The following is a 16689-nucleotide window of genomic DNA, read 5'->3' as shown; positions in this document are numbered from 1 at the left end:
GTTATAGTATGATACTTAGAAAAAGATAAATAAAAGTAAATACTAAAAGCATTCTGGACATAGGTGGTAAATTGCATAAAATTGAGGTTGTTAGAATCCATGTTTGTGAATAGGCCGGTGTATTTATGACATGGAGTGAATGTAAGTGAGAGTTGGCATCTGAAGGTTAGTGTGGGTTGAAATGAGTAGGTGAATGTACAGCAACCTCTCTCTGTTGAGGTGCAGTTAAACTTATATCTGCATTTCAAAGATTTTCTACCAAAAATTTGGTCCCTGTCCTCAAGTATTAAAAATCCACACTTACTCAGAAAACTCATTCAGGATCAAGAATAGCTGAGACATAATCGTGGACAAGTTTGGAGAAGGGAGATAATGAGCTCCAGTTTGGACATGGTGAGTTGAGAGTGCTTTAGAGACACTGATACGTACATGTCAGGTTGGCAGTTGAATTTGGAGGTCTAGAAGTAACCAGGAAAGACTGTGCTAGAAATGTAAATTTGGGAATATATAGATGCACAAAAACTCATATTCTTGTATATTGTGAAAAATTTAATAGCCTATTATATGACATTGCTTTGGGTGAGTGTAAAACAGAGATTATAATAATTTACAATCTATTTTTCCAAATCAGTTTCTCAGCACTTTATTCCTAAAATACTATTTGAAATGTAACTGTAAAAAGGAATTAATACCTCCTTAGCCAAAATTTCTAGAATCACAGATTCACCATATTTGGTTAATCTACATTTTGCCATTGCTCCTCTCTGCTTCATTTGAACCTGTTTTTTGTCCTAAATTAATTATTAAAGTGAGAAATTGGGGGAGTAGATTCTTATTACAGGTATTCTGGGGTATAGCGAATAGGTACCCTGTAATCTTACTCTAGTTCTTGTTTGTTTGTGGATGAAAGAGAACTTGTATGGATATATTTTATTGACATTGCTATAGTGTTTGCCAATTCCAGCTTGCCTTTATTATCTGTTTAAGAAGCAGAATACAGGGAGGAATTATATTTGTATTGAATAATTTCTAGGCTCAAAGCTCTCTGTTGAAGAAATTTTCTTAACTCTTCCTAAGTTGGAATGGACCACAATTGTATAAAAGTGGCTTTTGGGTGGAATGTCTTAAAACTTTTTTAAAAATAAAGTTTAATGTGCTCATAGATTAAAAATATGTAGTTCTGTAAACACTGACTTAGAAAACATCCTCTTTGCTGTGTAACAGCCCCCACCACCCACAGTCACTTCGGTATGCTTTAATAGACTCTTGGGACTTACTCTCTGTTGCTTTGTGCTTACCTTGCTACTACTAGTTGGGTTTTTTTTTTTATTAAGTTTTCATTTCACTTTTTCATCCTGAGAACTCATTGGGCCCTTTTCATTTGGAAGCTCTTATCATTCAGTTTTGTTTCAAAAGTATGTATTATGCTGATGATTTTTTCCCCGTCTTCTTTTTTTGTTTTTTGGGGCTTTTGTTTGTTTTGTTTTGAGGCATCTGTCGTTCAGTTTCTGGACCTCTTGGGCTAGTCCTCTAATTTTTATACTCTTCTCGGTCTGACATTTTCCACATCTGTCTTTGCTGCTACTTAGAGGAAGAATACTTCAGTGTTTAATCTTCAAGCCCCTCTATAACATTTTTCATTTCTACTATCATATTTAGGTTTCAAAAGTTTCTTTTTATGTTTCAAATTCTTTTAATGGTAGCATTTTTTACTCATTTCAAGGATGCAGTATCTTCCCTTAACTCTGAGGATTTTTTGAGTATTTCTTCTCCCTGCCCAAAGATTGCTTTCTTTAGGTTGTTTTCTGTAGTTGATTTGTCCGGACTTTTCCAGGGAAGGTCTTCCAGTCCCTTGCCCCCAGTGTGTGGGCTGGCTTGTCCCATTTTAGGTGTGGAGTAGGAGAAGACCATACCTCAGCCTTCCGTGGGTAAATGTTTCTGTCATCTGCCCCTCAAAACCCAGTTCCAGAAAGTGGATCTCTTTAGGAATACATTTCTAGTCTTTTGCTAGAAATGAGTGCAAGGTAGTGGCTTTTTGATGAGAAGGGATGTGGAGATGCAGCTTCCAATCCTAGCCCCACCCTTACCACTGCTTCCCCTGGGGCCACTTTCCTTAGCCTTGGGGAGGCTTTACAGCATAGGGCGGTTCCTTTTAGCCTGAGCCAATCTACTTTCTAGTATCTAAATAGTTTCTTTTCCCATTTTCTTCTCCCTTATGAGTTAGTTTGTGCATTTAGAAAAATTTCAAGAAGTGGAAGTACATGACTACATTAGTTTCACCATCCTTGTCTGTAAGTTTTTGTTCTTTCAAGTGTTCTAAAACTGTAAGCAAAACAGTTTTGAAGCAAACATTGGGATAGATATAACTTTCTTTTGTTTTTGTCTTTTAAACTGGCACTTAAATTGATGAATTTTTTGAGTAGCATTAAGATGTTATACAACTCAGAAATTTATTCCTTCACTAAAGCACAATTCAGATCATACTGCAGCCTTATTCTTTGTTCCTGTCATGCAAATAATGTCCCTTCCCTTTAAAATCCTCTGACTTTTATCTTCCCTGTGTATAAAAATTTCTGTGGAAAATCACTTGAAATTTTAATTTTCATTTTTAGGCCTTTCTAAAATATTTTGGATTGTGAATGTTTCTCAGTTGTCCATGTGTTAGTATCTGTATGCACCAGTGTCATACACACACACACACACACACACTTTTTAGTCTTTGGTTACTGATTGTAACAACTATGTCAGGTATAGGTTGGTTTCAATTGATTGATTTTTCTTCTTATATATGTTTCATTTTTGTGCCTCTTTGCCTGCTTGTTAATTTCTGATTAGATGCCAATTAGTGTGAATTTTACCTTGTTGGGTAGATATTTCCTATTCCTACAGTTATTTTGGAGCTTTGTTCTGGAACTGTTGGAAACCGTTTGACCCTTTTAGGTCTTGCTTTTAAGATTTATTTAGACAGTACTGGAACAGTGCTCAGACTGCTGACTAATTATTTCCTACTACCAGGGTAAGACCTTCTGTGTTCTCCACCCAGTGTCTATACATCATGAAATCTTTCTGGTCCAGCTCTGTGTAAGAACCCAGTGCTTTTGCCTTGAATCCTTTGGCTGGTTATTCCTCAAGCCTCTCTCGTTTTCTAACACATATGCACTGATCAGTGTTCAGTTGACTACTTCTGTAGACTTTGTGCAGAGCTCCAGAGTTCTCTTTCTGTGCAGCTTTTCCTGTACTCTTTTTGGTGAACTCTAGCTGCGTTGGTCTCCCAGGACTCGAAGCTTAGTTTTCTCAACCCAGAGAGGCACCCTAGCACCTTTCCTAGGGCTATAGCCTAGAGACTTCCAAGCCAGGGAGCTGAGGCAGTAGTGGAGCTCACTGCATTGATTTCCCATCTCCCAGCCTTATTGTCCTATTGCTTGCAGTCCAGAGGCTGAGGACTGTCATTTCTTGTATTTTGCCTTATTTTTTGGTTGTTTTAGGCAGGAGAGTGAATCGTATTCATGTTACTTTATGTTGGCCAAAAGCACAAGTCCCTTATTTGTTTGGATATAGAGACACTTTCAGGTTCATTTATGTGTGTATATTGACACATACACATGGAACTTTATTAGATCTATCTACAAAAAAATGATAAATTTTAATGAGAAAGTATTATCAACATTTTTCAACATAAAAATTAAAATCTGGATTTTGAGATTGATTTTTATTGCCACAGTAGACATAGCACGTTTTATATTTGGCACACAGATAACCCTGATGTTTCCAGTTTCTTGACTCATTGACTGACTCCTAGCATCTCTGAGTTTTCCATGGTATTCCCTAGGTGAAAAGAAATACTTAATAATTCTTCTTTTTATTAATAGTTCATTCCTAACAACTTAATTCATTTATCAAAACAACTTAAATTGAGCATTTTTCTTTTTATGGCCACACCTGTGGCATATGGAAATTCCCAGGCTAGGGGTTAAATTGGAGCTGTAGCAACACTGGATCCTTAACTCAGTGATCAAGGCCAGGAATCAAACCCACATCCTCACAGAGACAGCATTGAGCCCTTAACCCACTGAGCCACAGTGGGAACTCCTGCAAGAAATTTAATTTTATATGTAAATAGCCACATTATTTATTAATGGCATCTGTGTTTCTCTTGGGCACTATTCACATTCTTACACCTGGGAATCAGATTGGACACTACCACCATCTCTTCCTGTTCCACATTGATTCTTGCGTGGACATGGCTTTTTATTACAGTAACCACAGAAAACCTAGCATTGCGAAGATAAGACAAGGTCAGAAGAAATGTAGCATGATCTAATATTGAGAGAGTCAGATATTGTAAGCTTAGCGTTTGCATGGTATCCGACTTACATCACCCATTGCTGTGTCTTTTGAAACTTCAGATACCCTTGTAACACTCCTGTGAGCATTTTCTGGTGTCTGGGAGTTCACTCCTTGGGAACACAGAGATGACCTGCCATAAGTCGGTGTGCTTTCTTTGGCTTCTCATTTTCCTCTCAACATTTGGGTGCATGTCTACACTAACACCATTAACAGAAAATAAAGGCAGAAGCATGTACTTAATTTTAGAACTTATTTTTATCCTTATTGGTTGAGTTCCATAGATTTTTCCTAGCATGGCCTCTGCAGACATGTGAGTTGTAGTAGAAAGATGTTTTATTATATCAGTTTTATTATTTTATGCTAGTTTTATTTTCTTTGCTTGGGATCTCACAATTTAGTAAATAGTGATTTTTAAAGATAAAAGTTCAACAGTAGATGCTGTTTATTGTTTATGTACCGTAGCGTGCACTGAACCATATGCAGTTATTTATTCCATTTTTGTATTTTTAAATTTATATTCTTGTTTTTTAAATTAAAAAAATATTTTATATACTATCTCCAAAGCAAAAAGCATTTCTGAAATTACAGTATCTTAGGTGAGAGGGAGATATGGCCAACTCTACTTGTAAACTTCCCTGTATTGTTTTCAGTCTGGGGATCATGAGGTGATTTGAAGACATCAAGGAAATGAAATGTAGATGTTCTCTCTTAAACTGGTATTTATGAGTCGATATGACTAAAGAGTGACTTTACAGTTCACTGGAGCTGATAGAAACATAGTTAAGACTATTCTTACGTATTTCTTGTTGTAATTGTTTTTATAATATGAAATGGTCCCATAATTACTGCTTGAAATATTTAAAACAAATGGCATTTGTCATACACAGTATGTCTTTTCCTAATCTTGAATTCAGCCAATGTTATTCAGAGTAGTTGTAATGAAATAGAAAGATCATTGAGTTTGAGAATGAAAATGTCGATTCACTTCCTAACTGGGCAGATTATTAGCTACGTGACCTTGATGCTGATTTGCTTAAATTAACCTTGATGACCTTCTGTTTATTCATAAGTAAAATATGGAAATAATCACATGCTTTTCATGATTACCTAAGGATGATACCATATATAAGTTTCTTAGTGTGTAAGAGCAGTCAGGGGTTGTGATTGCCTTATTGACTCTTGTATTCTTAGCATCTGGCTCCATGCTTGGTACCTAGTAGGTGCTTGGCAAATAATTGTCGAGTTGCTATCAGTACCAAGGAGTCTCATGCTTGGGCTTTTTGCTGGGAAGAGAATTTAAAACACTTATAATGTCATAGCAAAACAGTGCAGTTATAGCATAATAATTGGCAGCGGGTTATTATGAAAGATGTACTCTCTCTTTGAAAAGGAAAACTTGTAATAATGTGCTTTCAAAATTTTTTAGGAGGAGCAAAATCGAGGCAAGCCTAATTGGGAACATCTGAATGAAGATTTACATGTACTGATCACTGTGGAAGATGCTCAGAACAGAGCAGAGATCAAGCTGAAGAGAGCTGTTGAGGAAGTGAAGAAATTACTGGTACCTGCAGTAAGTAATCATTTCCAAGTCTTAGATTTGAGGCCAACGTCTTTTTCAGTTGAATTTTAAATTATTTTAATGTTTATGTTAATAAAAATAGGTTACTTGTTGGAAGTTTTATTGAAGCACAATATAAAAGAAATTTTTAACTCATTTACTGTAAAATAATAGACAAACAATATACATTGCTCTAGCCTTAAATGGGACAGTATATTCTCTATTCCTTTTTTCATTTTTATGAAGAAAATGTTGTGAGAGGAGCAAACTCAGTGGCTCATCTTTCGAAAGTGTCATTACCTTTGCATCACTGTGTTAAAGGGTAAGAATGCAGGTACATCATCAATAAGTAGGGTTATGAAAGTTTTCTTTTTTTGGTGGAGCATTGTCAGCAAGTAATGAGTGTACAGAAGTCTGTACCAGTTAATGTTTGTGTTGAGTGGTTGAGTGAGCTGTGTTAGTAGGAGCGCATTATTTGAGTTGCCTGTGAGTTTCAGGTACTCCACAGGCATGTCATTGTTTACCACAGAAAGACTGTTTCATACTGAAAATTTCCCCTAATGTACGATTTTTCTTTTCTAAAAAATAAAACTCTTACTAATGTACCAGGCACCATTCTGAGCACTTCTCACACTTTTAGCTCATTTAATATTTCTAAGATAATAAAAACAATTTAAATTCATACTTAGGGGTTGTATATAAGACTCTAAATGAAGTTTTGGGGGTGACATAAGAAAGGACCCCAGGTACCTTTGTGTTCTTAGCCCCCTCCCTTCCGTTCTCCTTTGTTCTACTCTGAAACCCACCCCACCCCTCCATTTTGTCTTTTCCTCATTGTAACTTTAGAAGTGATGATTGAGCTGTCATCCGAGTATCATCTTTTTCAGTGAAAAATAAATTATGGGTTGATTATTGAACAACGCTGGGGTTAATCCACTTTCAGTTGATAGTTGGCCTATATATCTGCAGTTCCTTCACATTCCACGATTCTGCCAACTAGAGACCAAATAATAGTACAGTATTTACTGTTGAAAATACCCACATGCAAATGGGCCTGTACAGTTCAAATCCACAGTGTCCAAAGGTCAGCTGTATTGGTATTCTAAGTTATTATTAAACTAATTTTTATATTAGTAAAAATACATGGAAATGTGGATCCAACTTGCTATTGAAAAAAACTAGAAATATTGTTAGTGTTTTGTCTGACAAAAACTTATTGACATTTACATAAATGAATATGGCATTTGCATTCTTCATTCCCCAGATAGTCTTTTCTACAAATAAACTTACAAATTATAAACATTTTCCATTTACTTGACAAAATTGGCTCCTTGCAAGAAAAGAATTTCAATTCTGTTTTATAGGTCTAATAAGAGATATAATCAAATAGGTTAAATATAAACAAAAATCTATAATTGCACACTTGTTAAACCATATAATCTACCTTGTTTTTTAATTTTCTTTCCCCTAATTCAAGCTACAGTTACCTCAGAGGCCCCACAGCTGGTGTCTGTATTTGTAGCCTTGGGCCCTTCAAACTGATCTTTATAGTACAGTCTGTTCATTACTTTCCCAGTTTAAAACTCTTTTAGTGGTACCCTCTTAATCTGAGAAAGGAATACAGAATTTTTTAACATGGCCTGGCAAGTTTCTTCATGGTTTGCCATGGCTTATCTTTTGTGCTTTGTTTCGCCCTGTCTCCCATACGTAAAATACACTGACACATTCCATACTCACAGATTGAATTATTCTGTATTTATTTCAGTCTCTTCAGTCTTTTCACCTCTGGGCTTTTGTAATTTATTCAGTAAATGCTTATTTCATGCTTTTACTTTGTCAGTTGTCGAGTCTACAGAGAGAATAAATAAAGCTAACCAACATAGTGCTTCCATATTGAAGCTTACCTTTTGGTTGGAGGGGGGGACAAGTTATATAGATTATTGACCATAAGCAAAAAAACAAATATAAACTATGCTAGGTTATGATAAAGTGATGTGAAGAAAAATAAAGGAGGATAAGGGGATAGAGAACCTTCGTTTAGGGAAATACTGTTGTATATGGGCTGACTAGAGAATACCTCTGAGATGGTGAAAAACAAACCTAATTGACCTACAGTGCGATCCTTTGGGTATTTGAGGAGCTTTCTAAGCAAAGAGAAGAGAAAGTGCAGCGGCCCTGAGACATGTTGAGGAGCATCAAGTGGGTCCAGTGAGGAACTTAGTGGGCAGCTGGGAGAGAGGAGAGGGCAGGTTACAGAGGCCTGTGGCCATTATAAAAATATTGATCTTTGTCTGAGACAAGGAGTTATTGGATGAATTTGAGGAAAGGATGACATGGTCTAATTTATATTTCAAAGGGTCATTCTGAGTGGAGAGCAGACTTTGAAGGTGATGGTGAAAGCAGAGATTTCAGTGTGCAGGCATTTGTAGTCCATGTCGACTAGTGTTGAAGTTGCCGAGCAGTAGTCTGATTATGGATATTTTGAAGCTGACAGAAATTTAGATGGATCGGATGTTGACTGAAAGGTTTTTACGCTGAGCCTTGTGTTCTGTGTGTATACTGTTGGAGGCACAGGTTTGGGAGGGAGGTCAAAAAATTGGGTTTGGAAGTGTAAAAGTTGAGATACAAAATGTTGAGTGGGCATTTGGTTATAACTATCAGGCAGAGTGAGAAGGTGGAGCTAGAATATGTCAGTTTTGGAGTCATCATATCAAAAGCTTTAAGGGCCATGGGACTGGATAATATAATCTAGAAATTAGGTATAAATGCAGAAGAATTGTCTGGCTGAGCCTCGGTACTTCACTAAATAGAGGATCTAGCAAAGGAGACCAAGGAGAGGAATCACTGAGGTTGGAGGAAGACCGGGAGTGCGAAGTTGTGGAAACCAAGAGAAGTTTGTTGCTGAAGATCGTTCAGTTAAGATAAGGATGGGGAGTTAACCACTGGATTTGGCAAGCAGTGATGGTGACCTTGCTAGACAGTTTTTTGGATGGTGGGTTTAAAAGCCTTATTGGCTCACGTTCAAGAAAGAATGGGACGAGAGGAAAAGGAGTTGAAGTTTTTTCCCCTAAGATACCGTTACTTATGTAAATGAACCTTTCAGTCTTCTTGGCCTATTAGTTCTTTTTGCTGTTTCACCTTCAGCGATCTTGTCCTCCACTTCCTGTTGGCCCCACTCCGTGATGGTTCCTTGGGCCTTCTAGCAGATAGGCCAGCCACAAGCAGTGCCCTTCTCTTCAGTGAGAGGTGCTGCATAAGTTTGGCAAGGAAATTTAATTAACTTGTGCATATATACTTGTAGGGTAACTCTCTGGAAGTAGAGTTTACTAGGTTAAAGGGTAAGTGCATTTTAAATTTTAGTATTTCACTCATATTAAAATTTCTAAGATGCCTAATTTATGGTTCTGCTGGTATTATATGAAAATGCCTCTTTCTCAACACAGTTTTAAACCCTGGGTATTACCAAAGTTCTTAAACTTTTAAATAGTTTCTTTTTTTTTTTTAATCGCAAGAAATGTGAATAATTCTCATGGTTCTAAATAAATATTTATGTCAGTTTTTATAATAAGATTTTTTAAATAAAAATTTATTTTTATATGTATCTTTCATATGAATCCCTAGTTTAATATTGTTTCTTTGGGGAATATGGTTCAGTTTACATTATGATTTACAGAATGAATTTATAGCTAAAGTGTGGAATTGTCTTTGTATTATTTCAGTATAAATGTTCCTTACTCAACCAGGTAAAATAAGTTCTTTTTTTGTAGAGATGTAGAAAAAGAGCTATGTGTATTTTAATGTTTTTATGCCTATTCTGTTTAGTGTTTTGATCCAGGAAAAGATCTAGCCTTGGCTCAAGAGACCTGGGGATGGGGGGGGGGGAAGTGGTAGGCTTTGTGCTTGTTTTAAAGTTTCACAGTTGAATGTAGTAAATACTCCACTTCGTTTCACATCAGCAGATTCTTAAGGTTCATGAATTTGGGTAAAGGTTGTTCCTAGACTCCTTGTGACATGACTCTAATTTTTCTTGTAATTTTGATGATGTGAATATGTCTCCATCAGTTTACATAACAGCACACATAGTTTAATGTTTAGAGTTTAAACCCCTTAAATTCACTCTGGAGTTTCAAAACAGCGTTATGAAGTAAGTTTTTTCCCCCATTTTCCCAGCAAGCATAAGAACTCAGAGAAACTGTAGCATTTTCTAATTTCACTGCAGAAGTAATTGAAATTTTGAGATGATCATACTTCATTCATTAGTAGAGTTGTAATATTTTACCTCATGAATTTGTTTACCTTGGAGAATACCATATTTATTGCAGATGTTTCTTCTTTTTTTAAACTTTTTTGGCCACCCTGCGGCATTTGGAATTCCTGGGCCAGGAGTCAGATCCTAGCCACGGTTGTGACCTAAGCCTCAGCTGTGGTAATGCTGGATCCTTAACCCTCTGGCGTGCTTGGGGTTGAACCCGAGTCCCAGCGCTCCCAAGATTCCACCAATCCCATTGCACCACAGCAGAACTCCTGTTTCTGTAATTTCAATAATTTATCTTCATCTCTTTTGTTTCTAAGTCACAAACAAACCATGCACAAATAGGGAAGAGTTATTTCTCTAACTGAGTGTAGTGTTTTTGTCTGTCAAGTCTATATCTGTTACAGTTCATTCAGTAGCTACTGAATATCCTTTTCATCATAAGTACAGTTAAGCAGTTGTTTAATCTCATTTCCATAAACCTAAACTACACCTCCATCAGATTTCTGAGGTCTTCAATATTCTATCACAGTTAGAATGTGACGTTTGTGAAAATCAGATCATGCTCACTGATGGGAAAGGACTATTCAGCAGTGCCCTGGCTTTGCTCATCTTCGAGGACTTCGGTCATCCTTGACAGAAGCCAACTACTGATAGAAATCTACCTCCAGAGTATTTCTTGAACACATGTGTACTTGCCAGCCCAGTTGAAGTAATCCTAATCTCTCTTCACTTTTAGTCTTACCCCTCTCAGTTCATTCTCTCCTCATAAATTAGTAAGAGTGATTTGTGACCTGCCATTTCACTCCCCTGAAAGTGGGGTAATGAGTAAGTCGTCTGCTGTGTAGCTCCTTGCTGTGTACTGAAGTGGCTCTTCATTGTAAACGAAGTATAGGTAGTTGTGAAAACTTTCAAAGTTAGAAAAGGATGGAGTTCCCATCATGGCGCAATGGTTAACGAATCCGACTAGGAACCATGAGGTTGCGGGTTCGATCCCTCCCCTTGCTCAGTGGGTTGAGGATCCGGCGTGGCCGTGAGCTGTGGTGTAGGTCGAAGACGCGGCTCGGATCCCGCGTTGCTGTGGCTCTGGTGTAGGCTGGTGGCTACAGCTCCAATAGACCCCTAGCCTGGGAACCTCCATGTGCCGCGGGAGCGGCCCAAGAAATGGCAAAAAGACAAAAAAAAAAAAAAAAAAGGAAAATGTTTATGAAATAATTTTAGGATTTGGGGGGTTGCCGTCATGGCGCAGCAGAAACGAATCCAACTAGGAACCCTGAGGTTGCAGGCTCGATCCCTACCTAGCCTCGCTCAGTGGGTTAAGCATCTGGCACTACCATGAGCTGTGGTGTAGGCTGCAGATGCAGCTCGGATCCTGAGTTTTTGTGGCTGCGGCTATGGTGTAGGCCGAAGCTGTAGCTTCAATTCGACCCTTAGTCTGGGAACCTCCGTATGCCGCAGCATCAGCCCTAAAAAGCAAAAAATAAATAAATAGTTTAGGATTTTGGATAGCTTCCTAAAAGTATTAAAGCAAAATTTCCCATGTTTTATGTGTATTTGTTTTCTTCAAGCTATCTTATAAATGGCAAAAAGAATGCAATGTAAGGAAATGAGTAAAGAAAAAAGTGATTTCTTCTAAAATGATTATAAGGAAATCCTCTAATTGGTAGAATTTTACTAAGTATGTAAATAGAACATTAAGCAAAAGTTACATAATGATATTACATGATATATAGACACTGGATATCCAGAGAACACAAAAGGTCTTACCTTGGTAGTAGGAAATAATTAGCAGTCTCAGTGAAAGTTACACAGGCTTGCCGCTGCACCAGATCTTGACCTTTCCCTAACTGTATTTCATAAGATACTTTTCATAGGCCTTTCCCTAACTGTATTTCATAAGATACTTTTCATAGGCATTCTTAGTAAAGGAAGCCTTTAATATGCTAGTAAGTATTGTGAACCTCTTTGGTAGAAACCATTTCCAAATTTAATTGACCATCAAAAAGTTTTTTCTGAGAGTATATTAACATCCTAGTGTTGTAGAAATAACTTGTTTGAGAAATAATCTGGAAACCCATGAGTCTGATTAAAATACATATGAGCTTTTTTTGTTTTTTGTTTTTAAATGCTGAAGAGTAGTCATTTTGAAGACATGAAGGAAGAGAGGTTTTTTTTGAGGAATTTTTCCTTCTTTTTTTTTTGCTTCTTACGGTCACATCTGTGGCAAATGGAGGTTCCCAGGCTAGGGGTCAAATTGGAGCTACAGCTGCCAGCCTACACCACAGCCACAGCCACCTATACCACAACTCACAGCAATGCCGGCTTCTTAACCCACTGAGCAAGGGCAGGAATCAAACCCATGACCTCATGGTTCCTAGTCAGATTTGTTTCCCCCGGCACCACAACGGGAGCTCCAGCACTTGTTCATTTTAAATGTGACCTTTGATAACTGTATTCACTTAGAACCACTATCATGGTCAAGATTTCCATCACCCTGAAAGACTACTTAGTCCTTTGCTGTCAATTAACCATCTCCACTCCATGCCCCCAGGCAACTACTCGGGTTAGTTTTGCATTTTTTGTTGGTGTTATGGTATAAAAACTTGATTTTCTTTTTCTCCAGTTCTGTTGGTGTAAGATGGACAAATAAAAATTGGTTATTTTTGCTTGTACAGTCTGCTTTTTTTAAAGGTGTACAATGAATGTGATAGTTGGATATAAATATACATTGTAAGATGATTATCAAAATCAGGTTAACACATGCATCACCTCACCTAGTTACCTTTGGTGTGTGGTGAGAACACTTGCGATCTGCTCACCCAGCAGATTTTGAGGTTCCAGTACAGTGATATTAACTGTAATCACCGTGCTTTACATTAGCCCCCCAGAACTTACTCATCTCCTGACTGAGAGTTTGTAACCTTCCACAGACATCTCCCCCTTTTTGCTCCCACCCCCCATGCCTAGCAACCCCCATTCTACCCTGGTTATAGGAGTGGTTGACCTTTTTAGATCAGTTTGCCTTTTTGAGATTTATTATTAATGAAAATTTGTAATGCCTTTTTTCATGAGGTTCATCCATGCTCTTGCATGTGTCAGTGAGTTGTTGCTTTTTGTTGATAAGTACTATTCCATTAATAATAAGCCACAGTTCATTTATCCTTTCACCTGTCATAGTTTGCATTTCTGTTTCTCTGAGTACAAATGATACGGAACATATTTTCGTGTACTTCTTGAGAATTCATATGTCTTTTTTAAAAATTATATATTGTTAATTTCAATATGCTGTTTTTACATGCTCATAAAACACCCTTATTTTATTTTATTTTATTTTTATTTTGTTTTTTACAGCTGCATCTGCGACATTTGGAAGTTCTCAGGCTAGGGGTCTAATTGGAGCTGCAGCTGCCAGCCTACACTACAGCCACAGCAAAGCTGGATCCGAGCCGCTGATCGTGGCAGTGACATATCCTTAACCCACTGAGTGAGGCCAGGGATCCAGCCCACATCCTCACAGAAACTGTGTCGGGTTCTTAATCCATTGAGCCACAAAGGAGCTCTGACAATTCATATATCTTCTTTAATGATCTTTAAATCTTTCTATCATTTTTTTATTGGCTTGTCTTTTTTTCCTCCTGTTAAAACAGTTCTTTGTATATGTTGGGAATAAACCCTTTATCAGACATTCTAATCTGTGGCTTGCCTTTTTCTTGTGTTTTTGTAGGAAGACTTTTAATTACAAATTCCATTTCATTTGCAAATATAGAACTTAAGAGTTTTTTCTTCTTGGTTTTTTTTTTTTTTTGTGTGTGTGTGTGTGTCCCAAGGAATTTGTCCTTGTCATCTAAGTTCTTAAAATTTTTATCATGGAGTTGTTCGTACTATTCCTTTTTTTTTTTTTTAAGGTTAGTAGGCTCTGTAGTAGTGGCCTTGCCTTCATTCATTAGGTTACTAATTTGTGACTTCTTTTTCTTGATCAATCCAGCTTTAGAGCTTTTTACTAATTTTATTCATTTTTAAGATGTGCTACTTCCAGCTTTTGGTTTTGTTGATTTTTCTATGTTTGTTCCTTTTCTACTTTGTCAGTTTTTGCTTTTGTACCTTTTTTTCTACCTTACTTGGGTTTAATTTTATTTTCACAGCTTTTTAAAGATGGAAGATCAGTGACTTAAGACCTTTTATACTTTTGAGACTTGTTCATACTAAAAATTTTCTCTGAATAATGCTTTAACTGTATCTCAACATAATACTGTAATTGTATTTTTATTACCATTCATATCACAATATTTTCTAATTTTTTCATGATTTCTTCTTGGACTCATGGGTTATTTTCAAATGTTTCCAAGTATTTTGGACTTTTAAATCTTATTGTGACTGATTTCCAACTTCCATTTTTCTCAGAAAATGTTTTCTGTAAGATTTCATTCTCTTTGAATAGGATTAATACTTTTAAAATATTCCATCATATTGTCTGTTTTGATGACTGTCCCTTTTACACTTAAAAGCACATGGCTTCTGCAGTACTTGGATATATGTTTTGTAAATGTCATTTAGATAAAGGTGGTTGAAAATGTTTAGGTCTTCTGTCGTTACCCATTATAAGTTTTGTTAATTACCAAAAGAGATGTGTTAAGATCTCCATTCATTCATTATAATAATCTGCATACTAGTGTGTTCTTCTTGAAGGTACTGAAATGGCAAACTGATGTGATCTATGCGTGTGTGTGTGTGTGTGTAGAGTTTACACAACCTGTATGAACAGAGTTTGGCATCATTATCATTAAAAGATTTCATTCTTCATTTTATGTAATGACAGCATTCCTCTTGCTTTAATTTTGAAGTCTTTGTCCCCTACCCCCAGCCCCTAAATGCCAGTTATTTCATGCAGCACATTTTCTAAAGAGATAGGAACAAGCAGCATGTAGGTGGCAGTCAGTGTTACAGAAGACCTTGAGGTTCACTGGAAGATGTCGCAGGGGACTGGGGTATCAAGGGAAGATCACACACAGGGGGGTGCGACTTGAGCTGGAACTTCAGCTCAAGAGACTGAGGGAATCACCTGGAACTTCAGTCTTAGAGACTGAGGGAATCAGTGTATATGTGTTTAGAGGTAGGGAGTTATGCATTTGAATTCATTTAAAGTGATGACAAACACAGTAGGACTGCATAAATCATCCATGGCCAGGGCCTGTCACTTTAAACTCAGAACTTTCATTTCCTTATTTGTAAAGTTGTGTTGTTGTTGCTTACTTGCCTTAGAAGGACTTTATACAGTTAGAAATTACTATCTTAGCTATGGGAAAGTCCAAAGTGCACATTCCCTGTTTTCTCTTGTTTGTATGTTTTTTTTTGTTTTAATATGTGACATGGATTGATTTCCTCAGCTACATCATTGCCCATGTCAGTTAGAAGCTCAATGCTGGTCACAGGAGGCACCACACCAAAAGAAAGTAATTGCATTCCCTAAATACAAAATGTATCCTCATTACTAGTCCACGATCTTATCAATATAGGTTTTTGTTTACAATGGCATAATTAAGAAAATTGTAAACCATCTAATGTTACTAAAAAATATCGTGTAAAAGTCTATTCACACACACACACCCCTCTCACACACGCACACTCACTTACTATGGAAGTACCTCTACCATCTCAGGTATCAGATACTAGCTCTCTTTCAATTAATTTTCATTCCAGTTAGTTGGAAAATAGCAAATAACACTGAAATAGCAAATAGCAAATCTCATCATTAGCTAAGCCCTTATATAGATACATATCCTGTGATCTTTTCTCATAATTTCTGAAGGGACCTAAAAAACACTAGAACGGTGGAAGTAGGGGTATATTGTTGATCAGATGACTGAGAAAGTATAGGTGAGGGATATATGCTGTAATCTCTTTTTTCTCACTGTCTTAATTTTTCATGTCAACAGAAATGGAGGTAAAAGATTTGTGTGGGGGAGATAGAATACTAAACTGGAAAGGCTAAAGGAATCACATTAACCTGTATTAGAGAAATTAAGTGATTTCAGGCACTTGACATTTACATTGTCTCATAAAATTTAAGATTGGCTTTGATCCTCAAGATGCCACCAGTCCCAGACAGTTCACAAAATGTTTGTTTCAATTTTTTTATTTTTAGTTAGAGTATAGTTGCTTTACAGTGTGTGTTAGTTTCAGGTGTACATCAAAGTAATTCAGTTATACATAAATTTATTCTTTTTCAGATTCTTTTCCCATATAGGTTATTACAGAATATTGAGTAGTTTCCTATTATCAAAACAAAAGTAATTTAAATTCATTAAAAAAAAAACCCCACATTTGTCAAATCTCCTAATTTGGGAGAGCAGTAGAAAGTGAATCCATCACAGTAAATTTTTTTTTATTTAAGTTTGTTTTTCATGTTTCCCCAAGATTATCTTCTGTCCATTGCCATAGTTACAGCCATAGACTCATAGGTGTCTGTGTATTAATTATAATCTGAAAATAAATGGAAAGAGTTAAAGTGTACGTTAGGAAAAGAGGTGTAGTA

The 16689-nt window shown here is 36.7% G+C and overlaps 1 protein-coding gene across 25 annotated transcripts in view; it reads left to right on the top strand.

The window, feature by feature from the left end:
• The window catches only part of QKI (QKI, KH domain containing RNA binding), a 151206-nt gene that overhangs the window by 102087 nt on the left and 32430 nt on the right, over nucleotides 1-16689 (top strand). For all 25 annotated transcript variants that reach the window (XR_002341609.2, XR_014837085.1, XM_085011603.1 and 22 more), the window contains one exon: nucleotides 5774-5917. Coding sequence is in view for 23 of the 25 variants with exons in the window: in XM_085011603.1 (XP_084867729.1) it covers nucleotides 5774-5917 (144 nt within the window). In the remaining 2 variants the exon portion in view is untranslated. The remainder of the gene's footprint in view (nucleotides 1-5773; nucleotides 5918-16689) is intronic.

The sequence above is a fragment of the Sus scrofa genome, chromosome 1 (assembly GCF_054392235.1).
Source record: "Sus scrofa isolate SSC_HxYL_T2T_F1_AM1 chromosome 1, Sscrofa_HxYL_maternal_Yorkshire_Landrace_v2.0, whole genome shotgun sequence".
Lineage (NCBI taxonomy): Eukaryota > Metazoa > Chordata > Mammalia > Artiodactyla > Suidae > Sus > Sus scrofa.
The sequence above is the reverse complement of the archived record's forward strand: the minus strand, read 5'-3'. Positions and strand labels throughout refer to the sequence as shown.